The 26199-nt window shown below is 59.6% G+C and overlaps 1 protein-coding gene across 1 annotated transcript in view; it reads left to right on the top strand.

The window, feature by feature from the left end:
* Window positions 1-25356, top strand: part of Gramd4 (GRAM domain containing 4) — a 58944-nt gene extending 33588 nt beyond the window's left edge. Inside the window, exons 4-19 of the mRNA XM_090328899.1 lie at window positions 8318-8438; window positions 11468-11535; window positions 13141-13273; window positions 13719-13744; window positions 14656-14747; window positions 15813-15904; window positions 16682-16730; window positions 17583-17654; window positions 17761-17804; window positions 17902-18011; window positions 20365-20519; window positions 21292-21436; window positions 22130-22223; window positions 22851-22935; window positions 23822-23890; window positions 24223-25356. Of these exons, the coding sequence (XP_090185025.1) occupies window positions 8318-8438; window positions 11468-11535; window positions 13141-13273; window positions 13719-13744; window positions 14656-14747; window positions 15813-15904; window positions 16682-16730; window positions 17583-17654; window positions 17761-17804; window positions 17902-18011; window positions 20365-20519; window positions 21292-21436; window positions 22130-22223; window positions 22851-22935; window positions 23822-23890; window positions 24223-24330 (1463 nt within the window). The 3' untranslated portion in view covers window positions 24331-25356. The remainder of the gene's footprint in view (window positions 1-8317; window positions 8439-11467; window positions 11536-13140; window positions 13274-13718; window positions 13745-14655; window positions 14748-15812; window positions 15905-16681; window positions 16731-17582; window positions 17655-17760; window positions 17805-17901; window positions 18012-20364; window positions 20520-21291; window positions 21437-22129; window positions 22224-22850; window positions 22936-23821; window positions 23891-24222) is intronic.
* The last annotated feature ends 843 nt before the right edge of the window (window positions 25357-26199 follow it).

Genomic DNA, 26199 nt, shown 5'->3' on the forward strand with positions numbered 1-26199 from the left:
AGAGTCCGCCTTTTGGTGGCATGTCCTCAGTTTGTGTTTGTCCTGTGCGTAGACGAGTCCCCAGCTTCAGCGATGTTGTGGTGTCTTGGGCTCATTCCATCAGGAAATGTGTGATGTCGTCTTACTATGCTCGGGGTCAGAAGTTCTTTTCAATTCTCATGCTGTTTAAAGTTGTTTGAGGAGGACAGTTCTGCAGCGCTAGGACTGGAGAGGACTGGGGCAAGATGATCACTTGAGCTCAAGAGTTTGACCTCAGCCTAAGTAACAAAGGGAGACCCTGTCTCAAGAATAAAGACGATACCTGGCTTTGAAATCAGAATATATTTTGAGAAGATGAGTTTTTCTTCATGCACTGCTAGATCACTTTCCTCCATTCCCCTATGACAGATTTTCTTTTGATTATTTACTAATTTCATCCACTGATTTTTTTTTTTCAGCACTGAGATTTGAACTTAGGACCTGTCCTTGCTAGGCAGGTGCTCTGCTGCTGAACCCCACCCCAGCCTTTTTGGCTGACCATTTTAAAGGTAGGTGTGCGCCTGGACTGTGATCTGCCTGTTTAGATTTTTGTCACAGCTGGAAATACAAGGGAGTCAGTGCTACCACACCCAGCTTCCCTCCGTGGAGGTGAAGTCTCATGGACTTTTCCGAAAAGTCTGGGCTAGCCAGGAACCACCGCTTCCCGATCTCAGCCTCCCATATGGCTTAAGATATGTATGCCACTCCATCAAGCAATGGGTAACTTTTCTGGCCTGGGCTGGTCTTGAACTTCAATTCTCCCCTTCTCAGCTTCCCAGGCAGCGAGGATTGCAGGTGTGAGTCACTGGTACCCTGCCCCATCACTGGACTTTGGCGGTGGCATGGTTTATCCTGCCTGTTCCCTACTGATTGACGGTTATTCTGTCATCAGCTTTGGTGGTTGCTGTTAGCTAAAGGAGGCTCTGGGCCCTGAGCCTACGAGTGGGACTTATTTTTGTGACCTGAGCCTGGTGACAGTTGACTACAGAAAAGCCGGAGGTGGAAGTTACACTGCACAGCCTGCAGACTGCCATCTTTTTTTCTTTTTTATATAGAGGAGAGGAAATAGATGAGGTATATGTAGGCTTCTGCAGTTATCAAATATTGAAGAGTACAAGTGTTGCTGTGAGAAAACGAGGCAGGATGAAGAGGGTGAAGGGGCAGTGACCCAGCCAAGGCTGAAGGGAGGAACCTGAATTGGTTAAGAAGTGCATGAATAAATTAAAAGCATCGTCTGTTCTCAGCCTGAGATGTACTTCAATGGCTTGTTTCTTTCTGAGCGAAATACACTGTATTCTGTGGTTTCTGTACCCGAGTGTGAAGTTATTGATCAGCTGTGGCTGAGGGCCCCGAACTGAGATCTCCCGTATTGTAAGGCACACACACCCTGCATCCACCCAAAAGCAGCCTGGATGGAATTGGACTTTGGAGGCATTTTTCAGGGGACTGCTGGGTGTGGAAGCCTCCCCATCACTCCCTATCACTGTGCTGTGCTCTTCCTGGAGCTCACGCACCGTGCATGATGGTACTCTGACGTGGGGTACACCAGTGCTCCTGGAAGCCCCTCCTGCTCTGGGATTCTGGGGGCAGAGTGGCCCTGTACGGGGCCTTTTGAAAGAAGCGGGTCAGAGAGGGCTAGCTGCTTCAGAAGGCACCAGGACCTCCCCCGGGATGCACAGACTCAAGGGAAGGGTCCTGCCCAACATGGAGTTCCAGGGATGATTGACACTGTCGGTCCCCGCCCCTTCAGCCTTCTGAAAGCAGAGGGTCTTGGGAGCTGTCAGTGCATCCAGCGGAGATGAGACAGACACAGACCTGCTGGCCAGACTTCTCTGCCCCTGAACCTCCGTGCCTGTGGTGTCCCCTGGCACTGGCCTCCTGATGCTGCTTTGCAGGTCACATGGGTGGGCCCGGTTCTGCCCCCAGCTTGGTGGGCAGTGAGGACAGTGAGTGAGAGGGTAGATGAAAAGGATGACATTGGCACCCAAGGACACGAAGGTGTGCCTCCCAGTGCTCAGAACTCCACGTTTCTCGGGCCGGGGGTGTGGGTTGGTCGTAGAGCACATGCCTGGCATGCATGCAGCTTCCCTTCCATCCCAAGCGTCTCAAGAGAAAACAAAATCTGAATCACTTCTCTTGCCCGATGGACATCCGCCATCTCAGTCTTCGCTGGGGATGTTTGGCATTGAGACTTGTTTTGGCCAGGCAAGGCCAGGAGACCTTCGGACCTGCACCCTGGGAGAGACCCTAGTGCTTAGCACTGCCCTGCTCCGCTAGGGGGAGGGGGAGGGCGGAGGGAGGCTGTGCTGATGGCTCCAGATCCTGGGGTCCAGCAGTACCACCCAACGGTGCTTCCATGGGGTGCTGGAACCACCGCTGTCCCATTGGCTCTCGCCTGGCCCGAGCTGTGCTAGTGGGGTGTCCATGCAATGTGATTGAGGTGCAGTAGGCAGCATGTATTCAGTGCAGGACAGCACTGTGGGCACATGTCATTGCTTCACTTGTCCCCTTCACTCGCTGGGCTCCTGCAGGTGGTGGTGGAGGTCGCTGTCCCTTTATTTGGAAATTCCAACAGCTTGGACCTAGAGACTGACAGCTGCTCAGAGCTCAGTATACATCTGAGTGTATGTTTGTATGTATGCATGCATGTATGCATGTATGTTTGCATGATGGACAAATGGATGGATGAATGAGTAGGCAGGAAGGTGGCTGATTGAATAGATGACTGTGTGGATAGGATGATGATGTTAATGGATGGATGGATGGATGATGGATGGGTGGGTGGATGGATGGGTAGATGATGGATGGATGGATGGGTGGGTGGATGGATGGATGATGGATGATGGATGGATGGATGGATGGATGATGGGTGGATGGATGGGTGGATGGATGATGGGTGGATGGATGATGGATGGATTGATGGATGGATGGATGGATGATGGATGGATGGATGGATGGATGGATGATGGATAATGGAGGAGTGGTAGGATGATGGGTGGTAGGATGAGTGAATGGATGATAGATAATGGATAGATAGATGGGTGAATGGATGATGATGTATGATGGGTAATGGATGGATGGATGGATGGATAGATGGATGGATGATAGATGGATGGATAATGGATGGTAAGATGGATAAAGTGGCTATTCCTTTTACTGGACTGTCCTCTACACATCCTTCAAGACCACACCGGGTACTATCCAGAGCCCAACCTCCAGCTAACCCTTCCTTCTTTTCCCATCCTGTTTAGCATTTTCCCTTGTCAGTTTTGACCCCTAATGTGGGTGCTCTGCCTCCATCTTCCCCTTCCTGAAGGTGAGGGGTCCCCTTTCGTGTTCCCCAGTCCAAGCTGAGCAGGAATTAGGTGTTTAATGAGGAGCCATATGCTTTGAGAAGGCACTGGGGCTGCTGGCTGTGTGGAAAGAGAGAGGGGATGGGATGGGGCAGAGGGAGGGGACTGAAACCCCAGCTTTTGAATGCTCCAGTCTTCCAGCTCCCTGGTACCAGGGTCCAAGTCCAGCCATAGGCTGCAGCAGCCGGGGCTATGTCTCCATCTCACACTGAAGGGAGGCGGTGGGTGACCCCCACCGGACCCCGCTGGACTCCCCTAGCTGGAGTCCCAAGGGAGGGGGATCCCAGTGTACGTGGTAGCCCAGCCCCAGAAGCAGTTTCCGAGTATGGTGACATGGGGACGCAGCGGAGTTGGAGCAGCAGCCGGTCCTGTTAGAGTAGAAATGCCCCGACCCGGCGGCAGCTTGATTACTGGCCCCCTTGCTCTCCAGTCTGTGAAGTGGCCTCTGCGAGGAGAATGTGGCTGGAGGCCGTGTGCAGAGGAAGGCATTTCCTGTGAGGGCAGCCCCCGCCCCAGAGTGGGGAGGTGGAGGGAGCCCATACCACCTTGCTGCTGCAACAGGAGGGGGTGGGGCCCTTGGTCCATTTGGGGAAGGACAGGGCTTTGCCTTCTAGAGTTCATCGTGATGATGGAGGTTAAAGAGAGAGGGGAAGGGGGGAGAACTTCTGGGCACCCTGGCTCACACCTGTTATCCTAGCTACTCAGGAGGCTAAGATCTGAGGCTCAAGGTTCAAAGCCAGCCTGGGCCAGGCAGGTGCTGTACCATTGGAGCCAGGCCTCCAGCCTTGGGAGAGGAGAGTTCACGAGGGCCCAGTGTCCAGGCTCCAGGTGGCCAGGCCTAACAGCACTCTGTTCCTTTGGGCGTCCCTCCCCAGCTTGCACTTCTGGCTGGATGGGAAGGAGTTTTATTTAAGGATTATCACTTGATTTTATTTCTGGCAGAGGCTGGGCTGGTTGGATTGTATGCCAAGAGGGGCTCTCTTGCTTGAGAGTTCCACTTTTGCAGGTTTAAAAATAGCCCCAAAGCTGCTCTCCTTCCTCCCCCTGCAGCCTCCCTGCTGGCTGGGTGGCACTGAGGCCGGCTGGGTGTCCACGAGCCACAGCCACACAGGGGTGGGGTGGCTCCTGTACACCCCCACAGAACGTGGAGGGAGGGTTAGGGCCCCAGAGTCGAGGGCAAGCAGGCTACCTGCCCTTCTCCTGCAGGCTTGTTGAGACCCTGTGGCCCGTGGGCATCCCTGGCTCAGTGTCCCCTGTCTCTGCCCTCTCCCTGTCATTTTTGCTTCCCCATTGCTCTCACAGGGGTGGGGGTGGGTTGGCCTCATGAGGATGCCCCGGTTTTCCTGCAGTGTCACCCTGAGTGGCCTGGCTTGCCTCCCTGTTAATTGGATGGCTGGTTGTTGGCACTGATGCTGGGTTGAGCAGAAGCCTGGAATGGGAACTTCTTGATTATGGCACAAAATTATCTTCTACCGTGTATCCCTGGGACTTGGAAAATTTGGGGACAGACTCGGCTCAAGCAGGCCTCCTGTCTTCCCTGGCCCCCTGCAGATCCCTGGCTGTCTTCAGTGGTTAACCATGTCAGCTGACTGCTCTGAGCCTTTGTGGCCAGCCCTGGGCCCGGGCTGGTGCCACAGTGTAATGTGCTGGCTGTGACTTACTGCAGCTCCCGACCTGTGGCTCGGCCACCATGAGGTGAGGCTCCAGAAGCTGCAGCCTGGATTCTGAGGTCACACACGTTACCCTAGGATGTGTGGCAGAGGGCCTCAGTGGCTCCTGCAGCATGGCACATGTGGCTGGCTGGCCTTCATGACGCCTTTCAGCATGGGGTCTGAAGGTCGTGTGAGTGCACTGTATTGGCAGGGCCACCCAGGCACTGGCAGTCTAGTTCCGGGGGCACTTGGGGGGCACCCCTGGAGGGGGTGGGAGGATGGGAGATGGGGCCTGGCTAGGGTCCCGCCCCTCCAGACAGCCATTCACCCTGAGGATAAAAGCCAGCTGCCATGGCAGGGGAGGGGCGGTCCTTGGGGTCTCATCAGCTGGGGGAGACCCCGTGAGGCAAGGCCGCCTTTTGAATGCCTAGCTGAGCACTTTCCTCTGGCAGGAATTCAGCCCTCCTATTCCTGCTCTCAGGGAAGAGAAAGAAAAGCCAGTGATAGGGGATTTGTTTTGTTTTTGTCCTCGGGAAAGTCGACTGTGTGCTGCCCTAAATATGTCACCGTGGGGTGGAGGCGGGCCCACAGGGCCCGGCTGCTAGATCTCACGGCTGCAGAGTGAGCGCCTGGCCTTGCAGGGGTCATCTACTGAGAGGAAATGGAGCCCAGCAATCCCAGCTGATCTCCATGTTGGGAACAGACCAGCTGAGCGAGCAGGTTGAGTTCTCAGGATGGGCCGGGCCTGGGCTGGCCCTGCCAGGTTGAGATCGGGATGGGCCGGGCTGGGCTGGCCCTGCGCTGGTCCTGGAAGCCTGGGTGTGACCCAGTCACACAGTAGGCGGGCGCCGTGCCTCTCACTGCCATGTCCACCCATGTCCACCATCCCCTGGTGGCACCACCAGCTGGCTCAGGCCCACCCCTGCTGTGCTGTAAGCCAGTGGCTGGTGTGCTTACCTTTCTAGCTCAGTGACACCAGGAAAGAGCAAACATCCAGGAGCAGCCCAGCCCAGTAGCCAGCAAGGAACACATGGTTTCCTGTTTCCAGTGCTGGGAGAGCCCAGTGCCTCGCAGGAGGTGGGGGTGGGCAGAGGGCGGGTCTCCACATGGGTGGGGAGGGAAGGCCACCAGGCTGATCTGATCTGCACACAGGCCAGGGTCAGAAGTGATGGTCTGGGTGCTGGGAGTGGGGGAGTGTGTGTGTGTGTGTGTGTGTGTGTGTGTGTGTGTGTGTGTGTGTGTGTACACACAGACAGGGGGACAGCATCAGAGATGGAGCAGCCCTGTGTCTGAGCCCACCCCGGCAAACATGTGACCCCTCTCTGGGGAAGGGCCCGAGGTGACAGGTCCTGCACTGGAGACACAGCTTTGCCACAGTGAGTCTAGAGCATGGCAGGGCCCAGCGTAGTGGCGGCCCCAGTGTGGCAGCTCCCCCTTGGCTCATGTTGGCATCCCCTGAGAGAGCGGCTGATCCATGTCGGCTTCCCAGCCGAGTGTGTGTGAGCGGAGCTCTGTGTGTGTGTGTGTGTGTGTGTGTGTGTGTGTGTGTGTGTGTGTGTGTGTGTGTGTGTGTGTGTGTGTGTGGAGGTGTGTATGGAGGTGTGGAGGTGTGTGTGGGGGGTGTGTGTGTGAGAGAGCCAGAGCACCCCGTGGAGGGCCTGGGCTGGGGGCAGAGGAGATTGGGAGGAGGTCAGGGCTTGTGGTCTGGTCTGTGACCCCCACTTCTGGTGGTCCTCAGATGTGGTGTGGGCAGGACTCTCAGTGGCCTCAGGGCAGTGTCCACAGAGGCCAGGACAAGGCAGGGCTCCGTGCCCTGGTCTCCAGCAATCCTACCGCATGGCACACCGTCGGTGGCCAGCCAGCGAACGCGTTCCCTCCCCCTTCTCCCCCGGCAGTGGTTGAAGCACTGTGAGAAGGAAATGGGGGCCGCGTGGAATCCAGTTCATCCTGGTGCCTTCTTTGTTCTGTGTCTTCCTTTCCAACACCATGCCAGGAGGCTGCCCACTCTGCCTCTAAGACACTGCCTGCTCCTGACCCCTGCCCGCCAGTGCTCGGGCTACCAAGCGCAGGGACTGGTAGGACCGGTCACCTGGTTCTGTACTAGTGAAGGGATCCACCAGTGAACTGGATGCCTCAAGGAGGACAGGTGGTCCCACAGAGTTTGGATGGATAACCTGCATCTGTGAGGGGAGCAGGAGAGGCCATGTGCTCGGGTGCCCATGTCCTCTTGCCGAGTGGGCAGAGTGGACGGGATGGACTCTGTGTCATGGGGCTATGGTGTGGACGAGTCCTCACATGCCAGCTCAGAAACAAAGGAAGTGATTATGAAATGGCTGCCATCTTCACCTGAGCAGCCTGAAGGCTGCTGCCCTTTATGGCACCCCCTGCCTCATGAGACTTGAACCCTGGGCCTGGGTGTTGTCCCTGAGCTCTTCAGCTCATGGCTACCTCCCTACCCGTTGAGCCACAGTGCCACTTCCAGTTTTCTGATGCTTAATTGGAGATGAGAGTCTCACAGACTTTTTTAGTGCCCATGTTGGCTTTGAACTGCGATCCTCAGATCTCAGCTTCCTGAGTAGCTAGGATTACAGGTGTGAGCCACCGCACCCAGCTCTTTTTTTTTTTCTCCCCAGTCCTGGGTTTGAGCTCAGGGCCTGAGCACTGTCCTTGGATTTTCTCAAGGCTAGAGCTCTACCACCTGAGCCTCAGCACCACTTCCAGCTTTTTTCTATGTATGTGGTACTGAGGAATCGAACCCGGGTCTTCATGCATGCTAGGCAAGCACTCTACCACTAGGCCACACTCCCGGCCCAAGGCTGCCAGTCTATCCCTGCCTTCCTCTGCCCGGTACCCTTCCCCAGCCACCTGCAGCCCTGCTCCTGTCTCAGCTAAGGCTTGTCTCTGATCTCACCATGTTGGGGGATTTCCAGAGTTTCCTGCACCCCATTGCTGGGCCCTGTGTTGTCTACCACCTCCAGGAGCCTGCCAGGCACGGAGGTGTTGGGTGAATGCAGGTGCCCAGCAGAGCGAGTCTGTGCCTCTGCTCGGGATGCCCTGCGGGGCTTTGGTGGCTTGGCAAATGCCTTTTGTGGGTCTGTTTTGCACCACTATTTGAGCCTAGGCAAAGAAGGCCTCATCCTTGCTTCCGGTCGGGCTCCCATCCCCGCCCCCGCCCCCCCCCCCCCCAGGACCCCAGTCAGCTGTTAGCTCCTCCCAGAAGCAGAGCCAGAGAGCTGCTCCATGGCAGACCTTGGAGGCCAGGGTGTGAGCGCGGCTCACCTGTTCCCTCCACAGAGGAGGAACTCCGGAAGCTTCGAGAAGAAACCAACTCAGAGATGCTGCGGCAGGAGCTGGACCGGGAGCGGCAGCGACGGATCGAGCTGGAGCAGAGGATGCAGGAGGTGCTGAAAACCAGGTGACGCCCGTGCTGCGTGTCTTTCTGGTCTAGTAACAAAATGCCTGGTCCGGTGCTTACTAAGAAAAGAGGTCTTCAGCCTCAAGACTGGGTCCTCTCCCCAGCCTCTGGCCTCCCCAGCACTTTGCAGGGACTTAAGTTCTTTTTTTTTTTTGCCAGTCCTGGGCTTGAGCTCAGGGCCTGAGCACTGTCCTTGGACTTTCTCAAGGCTAGAGCTCTACCACTTGACCTCAGCACCACTTCCAGCTTTTTTCTATGTATGTGGTACCGAGGAATCGAACCCGGGTCTTCGTGCATGCTAGGCAAGCATTCTAGCACTAGGCCAAACTCCTGGCCCCAGGGACCTCAGTTCTACATGCTGTAGTCACACCTCATCCCTAGAGGAGCTCCCTTGGGGCACCTCCAGGGTTGGGATTCTGGTGGTGTCACGGAGGCAGGTGGTTCTAGAATAATGCAGCAGTTGACAGAGCCAGCAGGCTGTGCCCACCCCCAGTCCACGAGACCCTGTCTCCTGCTCAGCATCACACTTGGCACGTCTCGCCCTTCTCTCAGTAGCTTGAGGCTCTGAGTGTCCTCGCTATTAGGGTGTCTTCCTTTGGTGTCAACCTGCTGTTGGCTGTCTACACAGGCGGTACGTGGCTGGCAGTACGTGGCTGGCAGTACGTGACTGCCTCCCGTGTGGCACATGGGCCACACTCAAGTCTTCCCTGACTTGGGGAGGCCAATTCTGAGGAGGAAGATTGACTTGTTCCTAGCCCTCTGGCATATTCCTGGGACTTCTTTATGCTTCTGGCAGTCCATCTCCCCAGCCCCATCCCAGTCTCTGAGGCCAAGCTCCAGGCCAGACATGAGTACCAAGCCCTAGCCAGGTTTCCCCTTGAGATGACCTTCAGGGACTCTGTAGGAACTTGAACATTGAGTCGTGTGTGTGTGTGTAGGCAGGGGCCTGGCCTATGCTAGGAGATCCAGGGGACAGATGGGGTCCCTCGGCACTTGGCCCAGTGCAGGGTGCATCCTTTTCCTCCAGCCCAGCTGTTCTGTCCACTTCTCCTGGAGTCCAGGCTCCCTCTGGTGGCACTGGGCAGCTTGCCCAGCCTCGGGCTGACCTTGTCCCCGCTCTCCAGCAGCAGCAGCACTGGGCTTTCTGCCCATCCTTCCACCTCGTCTTTCACCCCTGGCAGTGAGTATGCCCAGCTCTGCCTCAGTACAGGGTACAGAAGGGCCTCCTGCAGGAGGACAGGAGGAAACGTTGAGGTCATGACTCAGGCAATAGAGTTGGGGGATTCTGAGAGCAGAGGAGGCCTCTCCCCGGTGTTCAGGGTGCCATATTCAGGATCCTGGAAGCCTGAAGAGGAGCAGGCGGGGGGCTTCCCCTTTCCCATCACGCTGACTCAGGTATGGGTGGCTGCAGAGAGCTGCCTTCAGAGACACACACTTGTGTGTACACTCAGACGTGCACCCTCACGCCACACCTGAGACTGCAGGTGAGCTTCCGGGTCCACCACCATTACATTTGGAACTCTCTTGTGTCCATGTGCCAGTCTGGGGCTTGAACTCAGGGCCTGGGTGGCCCTGAGCTTTCTTGCTCAAGGCTAGCACTTTACCACTTGCACCACAGCTCCACCTTTGGCTTTTTTGGTGCTTAATTGCCTAGAATGGCTTCAAACTGCCACTCCCAGATTTTAGCAGCCCTGCCGGCCTGCAGCACCAGGCCTGGCTTGGAGTCCTCTTCAGTCACTGTGGTGGGGACCGGGCTTTGCAAAAGCAGCAGCTCACACTGCCTCTGCACAGTACTGGTGGGCCATTGACCCGCCGCCGCCGCCGCCTAGGATGAACCAGTAGTTGGTAGAGCACCGTGGGCCCTCCCCATTCAACACGGGCCTGTGGTGGTCACGTGGCAGTCACGTGACCCAGAGGCTACCTGGCCCCTCCCATGTCCCAAAGGCTGGAAGGACCACTTGTCCCAGCCTCCCCATCTGTAAGGGTTCCTGCAGCTCTCATAAGCCATCCTGAGGCCCATGTCCCTGCACCCAGTGTCACATGGAGAGGTTGAGTTCCTGCCCTGGCCCTCACCCCGCTCTGGCCTTCTGTGCCTGGCAGGACCATGCTGCCGCCCCTCGGCAGTGTGGTGACTGAGGGCAGAGCGCATGGTAAGGGGCAGCACCTCAGAAGCCCCACGGCCTCTCAGAGTGTGTCCCACAGGGCCATTCACCTGGCCTTCTGCCCTTGTGTGCCCACCTGGGTCCAGCTCTGGCAAATCCAGCTGGCCCGTGCTTCCTGGTGCAGCTGCTTCTTCTGGAACCATAGGCAGTGTGCTGCTCCATCTGCTCAGGAGAGGGTGGGGGGAGCCTCCCTCAGAAAGGGGCTCAGGAGGGGTGGTTCATGGGAGGTGAGCAGCAGAAACCACCTCACCCTGCCCCATCACTGTGGAGACCTCAGAGGTGCCCCCTCCCCTGGCCCCCCCAGGCTCACCTGGGGGGCCCAGGACACTGGGAACTCTCAGTGGTGCATCTACAGCTCAGGTCAGTGTGGGTGAGGAGGCATTGGAGGAAAGCACAGCTGGCCGAGAGTTAGGACAGAGACCCTGTCTAGAAGACAGGGCCCAAGCTGCTGGCTGGACTCTAGCCCCCCTGGCTGGTATGAAGTTTGGTTCCAACAGGTAGACAGAAACTTTGGGAGAGGTCTGGACCCTGGAAACCCACACGGCATGGCCCAGGTGGGGTCAGACCTGGGCAGCTGGCAGGCCCTGCAGTGGCTTCCCACAGTGCCGGATAAAAATGTGTATCTCAGCAAGCTAGGTATTCTGAGCTCACTGTACTAGAATTAATAAGAGAATTGTCTATTTAGGAGACAGTAGTTTGGGGCATTGAACCAGAATGTGTGTCCATCGGAACGCAGCTCTGCTTGCCGGCCACCAGCCTTCCGGCCTTCGGGAGTCCAGGGGCTTAGCCGTCATGAAGCTAAGCCTTCGCGGTCCGCGGGGCAAGGCCTTCCCACTTACGGCAGGCTCATCTCTTTTCCCCCCGCAGGTCGGAAGAGCAGACAGCGCAGGCTCAGCAGCCCCCCAAGGGGCAGAGCCAGGCCGGCAATGGCACAGGTGGGTCATGTGGCACAGGCAGCTTGTTCAGTGTCTCCGTCCCCCGTCAGGGCTGGGATCGAGTCTCCCCCTCACCCAGAGACCGTCCAATCAGACGGAAGCCTTCCACCCATGACCATGTTTCCCAGAGAAGGGCGAGTCGGTGCCTGTCTCAGGCCGGCCCCACTGACGGGCGTCCAGTCCCTGGTGCTCTGCATGGGCACGTGATCTGCTCCCCGTGGTTGAGGGGCTCAGCAGGCAGCAGTGTTCCTGGCAGGCTGGACTCGGGCCCTGCTGGGGAGCCCTGCCCTGCCCTACTCCTCCTCCCTGAGAAGCTGTTTCCTATCAAACCCCACGCTCGCGGTCTACGTTTTCTGTGGGGCGCGTTCTGCTCCGGCCCTGGCGGTTCCTCCTGCCTGCTCACCTCTCGTGGGGCCTCCCTGCCAGTGCTGGTGAGCCCTGCGTGGAGCCAGCCCCTTCCTCCGCTCGGAGGCCAGAAGGGAGGCCCTCCCGGGAGCCCCGGCCACCTGCCAGGAGGACGCGGTAGGGGGACAGGGCCGGAGCTGCCCACAGGTGGGCCTCAGGTGTGCGTCTGTGCTGGGGATGCAGCTCTTCAGGGTTTTCACCTCCTCGGTTAGCCTTGGGGGCCTGAGCTCCATGACCCATGGTGGGCTTTGGGGAGGGGCGGGGGCTGGACCCGGGTCAGCAACCCAAAGCCACTGTCTAGTTGTCCATTTTAAAGTGTTCTTTACATTTGGAAATGGTGGAGAAGATTGAAAATCATTTCAGATTCCTCCATGGGTGTGGAATCTCAGCATCCGTAGCAGACCCCGGTCCCGCCATGTTTAGTGGCCATCCTCTGCTCCTGGCCAGCTTGCCGGCCCCCCTGGACTTGCCGAGAGCCCCCAGCAGCCTGCCCCACGCTGTCTCTGCCTCCCCTGTGCTTCTGGCAGTCCCACGGGGTGCAGACTCAGGGCTTCCTTGCCCCTGGCGTGTATGTTCCTCACTCACCATCTGCCCTGAGCCTCAGCACACCTGGCTGTGTTTGCTTTCATGGGTCTTTCATGGACACATAATCTCTACATGTTTATGGTGCCTTCTCCCAGAGCGCCCCCTGCAGGCGGGCGGCCTCACTGCCTGCTCTCTGAGGGCACTGCCTGTGTGGCACCCAGACAAGTGCTCTGTGGTGTGGGCCGCTTCCTACAGTGTCAGCTGTGGGTGAGCAGAGTGTGAGTCAGACTCTAAGTTACCGTGGGCTCATCCTGGCCGGCCAGCCATGTCACTCACTGCGCCTGCTCCCTCACAGGGCGCCCTGACTCCCCAGCGCACATGCACTGTGGGTCCTTAGGATCTTTTGGTGGCATTGCAAGGCTGACACATTCCAGACAAATCAGAGAGGGGACAGAGGGTGCAGACTTTCACGGAGGGCTGAGGCACAGCCGAGATGACTGGGGACTGGGAGGGGAGAGACACGCCTTGTGCCCCTAAGAGCCGCATCCTGCCTGTCCTGCTCTATAGCAGGGACCCCTCCCCATTTCCTGAGCCCTCGCCCATCGAGGTCCCTCCCTGCCCCAGCCTCAGTACGAAGGGGCTATGTGGCCCTCTCCCACCTGCCCCTTCCTGCAGACCGGCGTGGCCAGGGGCTGTCCTCCCGCGTGCAGAAGTGGTTCTTTGAGAAGTTTGGGGAGTATGTGGAGGACTTCCGCTTCCAGCCCGAGGAGAGCACGGTGGAGACTGAGGAGCCCCTCAGCGCCCGCAGGTGGGGGCCCCTGGGGGACCTGCCTGGTGGGGGCCTTCAGGTCTGTGTCAGAGTGGAGCACATCACATCCCTCGTGGGTCTCACTGATAGGTGACGAGGGCCCTCTATGGGCTGGTGCCGCTGCCCAGGGCTTCCTGGCGGGGAGGGGCGGGCCGAGCGTTGTTCACATCCTGAGCCCCTGCTCTTGAGGGCAGTGTGACAGAGTAGACGAGGGTCTGGTCTGTTGTGGATTTCCCACCCCCCATCCCAGTTTAGGGATAGCAGCCAGGGCAATTGGGTATCCCTGTCCTGTCCCACTCTGTGTGACAGTTTCAGGCATCTGAGAGCCTTGGCATCCCACATCCTCCCCCCTGCTGTCCAGATGCTGGCGGGGTGAGGGACAGTGGCATGCAACCAGCACTGACCTCTGAACTGACTCTGGGCCTTTCTCCCCTCCCTCCTGCAGGTTAACAGAAAATATGAGACGACTGAGTGAGTAGAACGCTGATGGCTGTGCCACCTAGGAGGGGCCACGAGGTCCTGAGCTAGACAGGGCTTCTCTCCACAAAGAGGGAGGGATGGAGGGAGGGAGAGATGGAGAGAGCGAGAGCGCGCGCGCGAGCACATGTGCGCACACCAGTACTGGAGCTTGAACTCATAGCCGTCACTCCTACTTTTGGCTTTTTTTTTTTTTTTTTTTTTTGCCAGTCCTGGGCTTGAGCTCAGGGCCTGAGCACTGTCCGTGGACTTTCTCAAGGCTAGAGCTCTACCACTTGAGCCTCAGCACCAGTTCCAGCTTTTTTTATGTATGTGGTACTGAGGAATCGAACCCAGGCCTTCGTGCATGCTAGGCAAGCACTTTAACCACTAGGCCACACTCCCGGCCTGCTTTTGGTATTTTTAACCAGCTTTCTGCGGTTAATTGGAGATGAGGGCCTCATAGGTTTGTCTACGTGGCTGACTTTGAACCTCAGTCTTCAGATCTCAGCCTCCTGAGTGGCAGGGATTATAGGCATGAGTCACCGGTGCCCGGCTCGCCACTGGTCTGTTTTAAAGGCCACTCCTGCCCAGCCTCCTGGGAAAGAAGGCCCGTGGCAGAACTGGAGTCAGATGTGCTTTTCCAAAGGCCCTAGGCCCCAGGGAATGTGAATGAAGTACCACCCCTGCCTTTGCCGCTTCCCTTTTTGCTGCCCACCAAGGGACCAGCGATGGGACAGCAGTGGCTCCCGAGGGACTACAGGCAGCAGGAGGGGCACTGGTCAGGCAAGGGAAGGACCTGTGGCCAGGCAGTCCTTGGGTTGCTCCTTTGGTTTCCTTTAGGCCGGGAGGCCAGCCAGACCCCGCTGGTATGCTGGTGGCTGGCCCAGCGCCGTTGTGAGCAGTATGGTCTGTTCTGTCCCCAGAGCGAGGTGCCAAGCCTGTCACCAACTTTGTGAAGAACCTCTCTGCCTTATCTGACTGGTACTCCGTCTATACCTCGGCTATCGCCTTCACAGTGAGTGGGGTACATGTCTCCAGCTCCCGCCACGGCCCAGGGGTGGACAGCCCTGCCTAGCACCTCCAGGGGCCCGGCAGCTTGTTAAGCTTGTAGGGGTGTCTTGTGAGTCAAGTAGGGGTGTTGAGTAGCCGGCCGTCAGGCATGGCCAAGGCAGGCATGGTCCAGGGCTGCCCAGGGTCCTGGGACCAGAGGTGGTCACCTCTGTGGCCGTGTAGCCTGTCCCTCCACAGTGTGTTCGGGAGTGGCCCTGGCCTGCGTGCGGCTCACCCGTCTGCCCTTTCTTAGCGCACTGGCCCAGGGCTGCCCTGCTCACCGGTGCCTGGCGTGCTGGCTTAGGGCCTAGACAGGGCTGGGGCTGGCGTGCTCTGGGCACTGGGGAAAGTGGGCCTGGCTGCCCGAGGATGTGTCCTGCAGCAGTTGGGCCCTGTCTGCTTCTCTGAAGGCACACGTGGCATGGGGCAGCAGGCCTTCTAGTAGCAGAAGGAGGTAGGCAGATGGCTGTGTCACCCCCAAGCCCTCCTGGCCTCTTCCAGAGTGCCCTGATGTAGTGCTCGTCCTGCCGACTCCTCCTAGAGAGCTGAGAGCTCCCAGCCCAAGCCACCCGAGGCCCCTGGGCGGGGAGCACTTTCCATGCCACAGAAGAAGCTGCAGGGGAGGGCACGTCTGCTTGGGTCCTGGGGTCTTGCCCCCTTGTCACTTTCACGGAGCTTCCCAGGACCCGTCTGCCTTGTCAGGAGAGGAGCCCTCGAAGTAGGCCTACTTCCTAGGCACACCTGAGCTGGGGTCCGTCCAGGGGTGGGGACTCCGGTCACTCCCAGGTCCCCTGGCCACTTCCTCCTCAGTTGTGCTGCTGGGACTCACGAGTCACCCATGGAGTGAGGCCCCGCCCAGAGCCCATTGCCCTCTCCTGGCCCTGGTTGGGGTAGCAGTGCTGGTCAGGATGCCCCGCCTCCCGCCCACACCAGGCGCCCTCCCAGACCACAGCCTGCCATGGCTCCCGAGCTGGGCCTGCTCTCCCTGCCACGCCTGCTGCGTGCCTGCCCTCCCGTCCTCTCCCCGCAGGTGTACATGAACGCCGTGTGGCATGGCTGGGCCATCCCCATGTTCCTGTTTCTAGCAATTTTGAGGCTGTCCCTCAATTACCTCATCGCCAGGTAGGTGAGCTGGCTCCTGAGTTTCCACCACATTGCACACAGGCATGCTGTGCCCTGGTCGTGGAGATGCTGCTGCGAGAGGCTCCGAGACCTCCAGCAGGATGGCCACGCTGCCTGCTTTGCTGGGTCGGCGGTGGGTTTTCCTGGGTTCCCTGCAGACTCCCTGTGGACTGCCATGAGTCCCTCCTGCGAGCACCCCTCCTCCTCCTCCCCAGGGCCTTGTGTGTGGCAGGGGCAGGTTGGTGATGCCCCGGGCTCCTGGTGGCTGCTGACACCAGGACAGGGCTGAGCTGCCAGGCCTGGACTGTAGCGTGGGTAGTACACAGCTCACCTGCCGGCAGGTGTCCCCCGACCTTCACTCTGCTGGGCTCGTTCCCTCTGAACGTCACCCCCAGTGTTCCCAGACTTCCACCCGGAGCATTGCTTTTCTATGCTCCCGTCTTCCCGTCCTTCACCATGGCCTGCTTCAGCTGCCTGGTTTTAAGGCTTTTGGTAGAAAGCATGGTAATGCGTTTAAAGCAGCCAAAATCCACAGGGCGAGGTGAATGAGCTGGGGCCAATGCTGCAGCCTGCGGTGCATATCCCCCTGCTGTGCATATCCGCCTGCTGTGCATATGCATGGTCCTCCCAGAGGAGAGCCAGCTGGGGACCAGTGGCAGGGCCCTTTCCCACCCGCACAGCCGCCCCGGGGGAGCTCAGGGCCGGGGATTGCATGTTGTCCCCAGCTCCACGCTTGCAGGCGATACTGCCCTAAAGGATGGCGGCTTGTGTTTCCAGGGGCTGGAGGATCCAGTGGAGCATTGTGCCTGAGGTGTCGGAAGCCGTGGTGAGTTCCCAAGGGAGAAGGGCCCTTCTCCTGTCTACTGGGCAGGACCCAGTGCAAGGTACCCTGTCCCGGCGGGGGGATGGGTCCAGAAGGAACCCACCCAGCCCGAGCCCTGGCAGGATGTCCACTCTGGCACTTGACAGTGCCCCACCTGGCAGTGCGAGGAGGGACTGCCCTGCCCTGCTGTCCTGGCTGGGGTTGCTGTGGCCAGGGCAGGGCAGGCTGGCCCTCCTGATCCCCCAGAGTGGGAGGTGACAGAAAGCCAGACAAGCTTGGGAGTTTTTTCTCTAGGACTGTGGGGACCCACGTGGCCCATTGTCTAATTTGTATATAGAGGTTTGTTTTTGTCGGTTGTGGGGCTTGGACTGGGCCTGGCGCTGTCCCTGAGCTCTTCAGCTGGAGGCTACCTCCCTACCCCTGGAGCCATAGCTCCACTTCTGGTTTTCTGGAGATTCTTTGGAGATAAGTCTCACAGACTTGAGTGCCTGACTTGGCATTGAACCTTTATCTTCAAATCCCAGCCTCCTGATGAGCTAGGATTTTAGACGTGAACCCCCCCCCCCCCCGCACACTCAACCCTCAGCCCTGCTCCCTCCCCACTAAGCGACACACCCGCCATCACTGTTTTGCACTATGGTGGTATAGCTCTAACAGTCCACCTGGCCCCAAAGATGAAAACATTCATAGCAGCTTTCTCCAGAGGAGAGCACTGTGCCTGTGCGAGCACCCACAGGAGTTAGGAGGCCTTTGAGGAGGTGGGCAAGCGGCCTGGGGCCTGGAGCCTTCATGTGGGCTGTCAGTAATTTTCCTGGATTGTCCAATTTCAGTGGGAAATTCTCTTGCCTTTTAAAGGAACCGCCAAAGGAAGACCTGACTGTGTCTGAAAAGTTCCAGCTGGTGCTGGATGTTGCCCAGAAGGCTCAGGTACTGCCCTGGGGCTCGTGCAGTATCCGGGGGACGGGAGGCACTCCACCCCAAGGCCTGCACCTCTGCTGGGGCCTGTGGTCACCACCATGCCTTCTCCACACAGAACCTCTTTGGCAAGATGGCTGACATCCTGGAAAAGATCAAGAAGTAAGTCTCCAGCCTGCAGCGAGGGTGGCCCCCCCGGCCCCATCCTGCCCACTCCATACGCCTCCCCCGGCCCCCACTCACCCTGTGCTCCTTGCAGCCTGTTCATGTGGGTCCAGCCCGAGATCACTCAGAAGCTGTACATCGCGCTGTGGGCCGCCTTCCTGGCCTCCTGCTGCTTCCCCTACCGCCTGGTGGGCCTGGCCGTGGGTAAGGAGCAAGGGCCAGAGCTGGCGCGAGGCTGGTGGAGCTGAGGGAGGGACCGGGGACAGGGCCTGCTGGTGTCTGCACCCACGGGGTGAGGCTGCGCCCCAGCTTCACACCAGAGTCAAAGCATGTAAGTTCGTGAGAAGGGGGGCCCATCGTACATCCATCCGCACTTCGTCTGCCCTGGGCCCGGCCACTGCGCGCGGGCTGCTGGGTACCGGGTGGGGGCCTGGTGTGGTGAGGGTGTGAGGTCAGCGTTGCACGTGGAACACTTGCTGGCAGGGGAACCGGGATGGGGAATGTCTGTGACAACCCCACCACCTTGGCACAGGGGTGGAACTGGTCCCTTCCCCGCCCTCCTGTCTCTTTCTCTCCCCACCTCCCTCAGCCCTCTGGTAGGTGATGGGGACGCAGCCCATGCGGCACACAGGGCAGGACTGGGGGTCCTGGTGCTGCTGCTGGGCAGGCAGGAGCCCTGTAAGCCGCACAGAGTGTGAGTAGTGAGGGTGGGAGAGGGGAGGGAGGATGTCCTCGCTGGAGCCAGGTCAGGACCCCCACCCCCCTGCAGCCCACTGTCATAGCCTGGGCAGCCTAGGCAGCCTGGCTCCGCCATGCGCCCGGGAAGAAAAAACTGGGAGCACCTGTGCAACCAGACCCCCACCCCCCACCCCCGCTGGGCCTGCGCTGTGCCCAGTGAAGGGTGAGCAGAAGGGAGAGTCCTTCAAGGAAATGGAGGGTGCGGACATGCTCAGTGACAGGTCCCACTCAGTCAGTCCCTGTGGACATGTCCTCACTCTTACTCGGCCTCCGTGGCTAGTTCTACTTTGTCACTGTGACCATGCCCTGTGCAGCCCTGGTCTTAACTTGGGCTGCTTATTAACTCTTGTCAGCACCCCAGCTGGTGGCCTTGTGGGTCTGGCTGTGATTGCGGAGGGTGTGGCCTGCTGGCAGGAGTGGGCGTGGCTTGGAGAGGAGTGGGTGGACACTGGCTATGGGCCCTGGGTAGAAGCCACCATTTGGCAAGCAGGTAGAACTACTTGTTAGCGGGTGGCTGGACCAAGGGAGAGGAGGAAGAAAGGGACGCTGTGAGCTCTCTTGACCTGCTGGGGAGGTGATGGGGTCCAGTGCTGAGGCAGCCAGGGTGGGACTCACCACTGTGTTCTGCTGGGGTATAATTTGATTCTGTAGTGGGAAGGCGTACAATGGGGGACCCCCCAGCAGTTCAGACCTCGGGGCAGGTGAGTCTGGGAAAGCAAGACTCGGATCTGGGAGGGCTGGGAGATGAGTGGGGGGACCCTGGAAGAAGAAAGGAGCCCCAGGGAAACATTCAGGGGGACTCGGGGAGCTGGGAAGGGTGTGGCTGGAGGATGCTGAGCTTGACATGAGGGGATAGCGTTTGGAGGCTGCTGGTGCCCAGTCTGAGTGAGGTGGGGAGTCTGACAGCAGGAGGGGTCTCAGATCTCAGACGGGAGCCTTCAGAGTCCCCTGGGGCGCTGGGCTGGCCGAGTGACCACTGCAGCCAGACCTCGGATGGTCAGCTTTGGAAGACCATGGTTGTGTCGTAGGCCGTCCAGTCAAGGCTGCCCCCTTGTCCTCTCAGCCCACTAGCCTACGGGAAGCTGTGCCCTTCCCTCCCCGCCAGCCCGCCAGCCAGCTTGGTACCCTTGTCCTCAAGTCCACACAGGGTATGTGATCCTGACAGGTCCTCAGCATTTTGGAGGGCTCTCCTCACTCCTTACCAGGAAAGCCAGGGGTGGCGCGTAGTGTGGTCATGAGGGAAACAGCCAGTGCTAGTGCCACTAAAATGCCCTGGGGTGGAGGCGTCTGTGCAATCTCTGCCCTTTTCTTCCAGGGCCCTGGGCCAGCCCATGGCTGCTTGACCCAGAAAGGGGTACACAGTGGTAGGAATCCTCTCCTTTCCCCCCCTGCTCGCCCCATGGGGGGATCCCTGTGGCTCCTGTGCCATGGTGAGAGCCCCCTGCCCCCTGCCTGCCCCATGGTAAGAACCCCCTGACCCCCGCCCACTGCTGAGGAGTGGCCAGACTTCTCTGGTCACCTTTAAGAGGAGAGTCACGGTTTTCTGTGATTTATTTCTGTTTACAGAGGAGTGTCTGTTTTGGTGTGTGCCACCCGAGTTTGAGCTAATGATAGACAAAAAATCGTCATCCTCACCCAGGCCACATCCCTCACCCAGCACTGGCCTCCCAGGGCCTCTGTCCATTCTAGTCCTGTCCCATGAGTTCAGGAGCAGGGGCCTTGTGCCTTGTGTCCTCCCCCCCCACCTCGAGCACCAACAGGCTCTGCTGCCAGACCAGAGGGGAAGTGCCCGGGTGAGATGCTCTTTCTTCGCCCTCAGGGCTGTATGCCGGCATCAAGTTTTTCCTCATCGACTTCATCTTCAAGCGCTGCCCTAGGCTGCGAGCCAAGTACGACACGCCCTACATCATCTGGCGCAGCCTCCCCACGGACCCCCAGCTCAAGGAGCGCTCTGGCGCCACCGTGTCCCGCCGGGTGAGCCTGCCGCCCCGGGAGGGGGGATCCCTTCCTCTGCCCTCCCTCCACACTCACGCCTTTGGAGATGAAATTTGCTAATTTGGGGGCCCTGGACAGTGGACAGTGGAGATTTCCCATCCTGGCTCTGCTGCTTCTAGCTATCCCACCTTTCCCAGGCTGGGGCCACTAGCCCTGGAGGAGCCCCTGCTGCCCCGGGGTCCCCCGTGACAGATGTGGGTCACGGCCCTGAGGCGGAGCCCCTCCCCATCCCCAGGGTAGTTGGTACAGGGTCTTCCTGGTCCGCTCTTGAGAGTAAGTAGAGCCGAGGTGTGGCCTGAGCACTGGGATGGGCCCCGGGTGTCTGCTCAGATCTGCTCAGATCCACGAGCTTAGGGTGTCCTACGCGTCCCCCTTTTTGTCTGTGTTGGTCACATGTGTCTGTTGTCTCCTTTCTGGCCAGCTGTCAGGGCATGACAAGGTACGGTGTGGTGTGCAGCTCCCCGGCCACTGTGACTGATGCGGTGCCCTTGCTGTGCTGTGGCTGACGCTCCAGGGTTCCACAGCACTGGGCAGCCATGGCCTTGGCCATGGCGTGCCGGGGCTCGGGCCTGGCCCAGTGCCCAGGGCTGGGGAAGGGAGCCCGCCCTGACCGGGGCCTGTGGGAACTGCACCCCCACATTTGGACTGGGAGCTGCTGAGCTGGCCAAGGCTTGCAGCTGGTGTGGGCACCCACCTGTGTGGCCAGCTGCTTCTCCCCAGACCTGACCAGCGCCCTGGGTGCCGTTGGCAGCTACAGACGGCCTCGTCACGGAGCTGCGTGTCCAGCACGCCAGCCGGCCTGAGCAAGGACGAAGACGTGGGTCGCTTCCACAGCAGCAAGAGGGGTAACTTCCATGAAATCTTCAACCTGACGGAGAATGAGCGTCCTCTGGCCGGTAGGTGTGGGCGAGTCGGGAGCTGGACAACACACAGGACAGGAAGCAGGGCGCAGGCTCTCCCTGCTGGAGGGGTGCCCTCACCGCTAACCACGAGCCCACATCTGCTTCCCAGGGAGCGGGGTACGGACGCCAGGGCCACCCCCGCTGGAGGAGGCCGTGTCCCCGCACGGCAGGTGCCAGGCTCAGGGTGGCCCTGGCAGCGTTGGGAACACGGTGGTCTGTGTGTACAAACCAGAGGTGTCCACTATCTGGTACCTCTGGAGCTGACCCCTAGCCATTCTTCCAGTCTTGCAGTGTGGGTGCAGAGGTGAGAGCCCGAGCCCTGTCTGTGGGCCTGGCCAGGGGAGCATAGCGGCTGCGTGTGGTGGGCTGCACCTCATTCCGTCCACTCACTGTTGGCCAGGCGTGCACGCACAGGGCCGCACACGTCCCCAGGATGGAGCAAGTCCACGCACCTCTCCCTATAGACTGTTTGTGTGCAGGATTGGGGATGGAACCCAGGGCCTCTTGCCTGCTAGGCACGGTGCTCTGCCATGGACCTGCCTCTGGCCGCTGGGTCTGCCTGCCCACACGTGGACGGGTAGATGGTCGCTGGGAGCTACAGATGGGCCCTGGGAGAATCCAAGTTGAGGTGGGTCACGGGCTGGATGTGCCGGTCAGCCGGGGTTCAGGCCAGCTCTCTCCCCTTAGTGTGTGAGAACGGCTGGCGCTGCTGCCTGATAAACAGAGACCGGAAGATGCCCACGGACTACATCAGGAACGGGATTCTCTATGTGACAGAAAAGTGAGTGGAGGCACAGCGAGGCGCTCCCCTGCCCTTGGGTAGACAGCTGAGCCCAGCAAGCACTGGGCCTTGTCTCCCTGTCCTGCTCACTGGCCAAGCACTGCCTCTGACCCGACATGACAAGGCCAGTGCCACCCACACCCCTGCCCCGGCTGGTGGAAGGCTGGGGGGGGTGGGCGTCATAGCTGTTGAAGAGGTCAAGCAGCTAGCTGTCTCCCAGGGAGACGCGGGCCCAAGTCCTGACGGTTGAGCTGCATCAGCAAAAATGGGGCTTTGGCTTCTCTCTGCTGGACAAGGATCCAGGCTGGGGTCTCGTGATCCTCACCTCCCTGTGTACAGAGCTGTCAGCCAGCATGGCTCTCAGCTACTCTGTCCTCCCATGCCCTGTGCTTCCCCAGCTGAAGGACCTGGCCTAGCAGAGCACTGGCCAGCCCCAGGGCCCTGCTTGCCTTTCTCCCAGGGAGCCTGTGGGAGCAAAGCCCAGCTCTCCCGCAGACGCCACTTGGTCTTCTTCTAGGGGCGGTGCGCGGTGGGTCACTGGCCGCCCACAGGGCGGTGGAGGCAGCCGCGGGCAGGGGCCGCCTGGCTCGCGTGCGATCCCTGCCTCTGCGTTTCCTCCCGGTCTAGTTACTTGTGCTTCGAAAGCTCCAAGTCTGGCTCGTCGAAGAGGAACAAAGTGATCAAGCTGGTGGACATCACTGACATCCAGAAGGTGGGGGCACCATCCCGGTGTCAGAGGTCACACGGCTCCAGGGCCTCCTGGGCATTGTCTCAGCACTGGGGCTGAGAGATCGCGTGTGCGGCCACCCCCGAGGTTGCAGCTCACCTACAAGGCTCTGTGCAGAACCCCATCAGAGACGCGGATGCCCCTCAACCCACACCCCAGATACCCACAGACTGGGACCTTCCTCGGTCCCCAGCTCCCCGTGTTCCCATGGGTTGGCACCTCTGCTTGTCTCTTGCTGCACGTGCCGTGAGCACGTGCACCTGCCAGGCCGTGTCCCCAGAGGAGCACTGGAGGCACCTGTTCCGTGCTGCTTTGCGTGCTCTATCTCTGGGATGCCAGAGAGAGGCCAGGCTCCCGGCAGAGATGCTGTCTTGTATCCTGAGGGCAGTTTCTTGCTTTTCTGCAGATTTGGTTCCCCGGGCCAGAGGCGGGAGGTGGCTCAGCTGGCGTGTGCCCCACACGCCTCAGCTGCCTCTGAGCCCCCTGGGCCCGGCAGACAGACTGGCCTTCTCTGTGCCCCCCACTGCCACCTGGTCACCCACGGCTGTTGTGATCATACTGCTGTGCAGAGAAACGGTGCATTGTTGGGTATTGGCGGTTTTAATGCTCGCTGTTGCGCTGCCACCTAGACGCCTCCCATCCCCCCATGCACAGTGCAGGCCTCATCCGTGTGCCACAAACTTGGAGAGCTGCTGTCCCTGGCCACCCAGGCTGGTGGGCCAGGCCACTGGTATGCTTGCTCCGTCACACAGTCAGGAGTTACGCGTAGGTCCTTTTCTCCCCGTGGCTGGGCCATCACAGATGCCCAGCCTGTTCCTGCGTGCATGACCTCCCGGCGCGCCTGTGTTCACAGCCCTGCGTTGCCTTTCAGTACAAGGTCCTGTCTGTCCTCCCGGGCTCTGGCATGGGGATTGCTGTCTCTACACCGTCAACCCAGAAAGTAAGTGCCAAGCAAGGGCTCCCTAGGAGGTGGGCGGGGCTCCCAGCATCCTGGTATGGTTTCTGCTGGGCTGAAACCCGGCTCCCACCTGGCTCCCTCAATGCAGGGTCCAGAGAGTTCAGCCTGGATGGGGCCACAGGTGATGGCATCCGGGGAGGGGGACTCTCTGCCCCCTGCCCTGGTTTCTCTAGAGGCTGGAGCTTTGTGGGTGTCACAGGCATCTGATCTCGCCCCCAGAGCCCTCGTGGCTGCTCGCTGTGCTGGCATGGGGCGGGTTCTGTCCTGGTCCAGCCCGGCTGAAGGGGGCTCAGAAACACATTCCTTCCTGCCAGCCCCTTGTGTTCGGTGCCATGGTGCACAGAGATGAGGCCTTCGAGACCATTTTCGGGCAGTATATGAAGATCACGGCGGCGGCGGCGGCCTCTGGTGGCGACAGCTAGTACTGACCGGGCCCTGCCGGGTCCCCTCCACACCACCCGGTCTTCTGCAATAATCCCCCTGGACCTGCAGTGTCTCATGTTTTGGCCCAGGTTCTGCCCACCCCTTCTCAGAGGGGCTGGGGCACCCGAGGCCAGAGCTGGGCCCCTGCCAGGGGTGAAGCACTTTAGTTCACACACACAGGCCACACAGGCGGGCGGTCGGAAGGACACTGCCTGCAGGCCCCGCCAAGCACAGCTCCTCGTTCCCTGCCCTGGCCTGAGTACAGGCCCAGCCGGCCACAGAGGCTCTCCTGACCCCAGCGCTCCGCAGCCACAGGTGTTTCTCCATCAAAGCCATAGCGGAGCGGGTTTGTGCCCCTCCTGTGGAGCTGAGGTGGTGAACATGGCACGGAGGCTCCTTGATGGCCTCCAGAGCCAACGGCTAGTTGGTCTCCCCTGGCCTGCATGCATCCTCAGCACCTGGGCTGAGCAGGCCAGGGCACAGCCTTGTGTTGTTCCATGCATGGCTCCCTGAATCCCGTGGGAGCTGTGAGGCTGGCACGGGGGTCCCGTGGGTCCCACCTCTCACCACCCCTGGAGCCTGGTCCTGGCCCACTGTCCATGTGGACATCTTGTCCTGACATCCCAGCCTGAGGCCCACGGCTGGTGAGCAGGGCAGAGGCTGTGCAGTAAAAGCACATCTTTTAAACACTTGGCTCTTTGGAGAGGCCCTGGCGGCGTCAGGACGGCTTCGGCTGCTCTCAGGTGACCATCAGCCGGAGTCTGGCTGGCGTTTGGCCTCCGGGCTGATGGGGGGAGGCCAGGGTGGGCAGGAGACCCAGCCACTGGCACGCTGTTGCGGGGCCCTCCACCGTGGTGGTCGCTGTGAGCAGAGCCCAGAGATGGGTCCACCCAACATCCGACAGTATTCCTGTCCCTGAGGCAGACTCCTGTCCAGGGAAGCCCTGGACTCAGCGGGGTGCTCCTGACGCCTCCCCCAGGGACTTCCGTATTGGAACACTGGGAACAGAACACTGGCACAAGTCCTGGGGCACTTGCTGCCACCTTGCTGGTTCCGAGTGGATTACCGAGTCATCATTAAGATACTTGTTGGGGTTTTTTTTGTTTGTTTGTTTTTTGGTTTTTTTTTTTTTGAAGAAACAGATTATATTTTTTACAGAGAGCAAGCTGTTTTTCTTATTTTTGTATCATTTTTCAGATGTAATTTTTACCTTTGCTCCAATCCTCATTTGCTGGTTTGGATGTGAGGCCTGATGGCTTGGGGTGGGGACCCCCCTCACTGGGGCATCCAGGACCAGCCCACCAGCTAGATCAAGCACACACCCACCCTAGAGGGGGGGGCTCCAGCCACACAGGCATGGCTGTGGGCCAGGACGGCACATCAGCCTCGCCCGTGAAGGCAGAACCCGCTGTGGACCACGGCCGGGTCTTTACAAGAGACCCACACCTTCCAGTGCACGAGGGCGAGGAAGGAGCAGCCGTGGGTGCCCGAGGGGAGGCAGGGGGTCCCCGATCTGTGCCCAGGGCTGTGGCAATGCCCCTTACAGGCATAAGGGGACCCTGAGCAGAGCCGGGCAGAGTGGTTTAGTTGGAGCCCTTTTACAGAGAAAGGGGGATGAAGACTGACCACGTGGCCGGTGCCTGGTCCCACAGGGTGGCCCTGACCAGTCAGGGAGGTGAGGCAGCTCCGGGGAGGACACTGCCAGCCGTCCTGGTGTGGAGTCGACAGGGAGGGGCGGGCTCCAGGCTCCCTGTCAGAGAGACCATGTTTTTTACCGGATGGTATAAATCTGGGCAGATACTTAATTTCTACGACTAGTCACTGGATTGGATTGAATGTTAAATTTTGTATGTCTGAAGCTTGAGTCT

This window comes from Megascapheus bottae, chromosome 2 (assembly GCF_031878675.1).
Source record: "Megascapheus bottae isolate mThoBot1 chromosome 2, mThoBot2.hap1, whole genome shotgun sequence".
Classification (NCBI taxonomy): domain Eukaryota; kingdom Metazoa; phylum Chordata; class Mammalia; order Rodentia; family Geomyidae; genus Megascapheus; species Megascapheus bottae.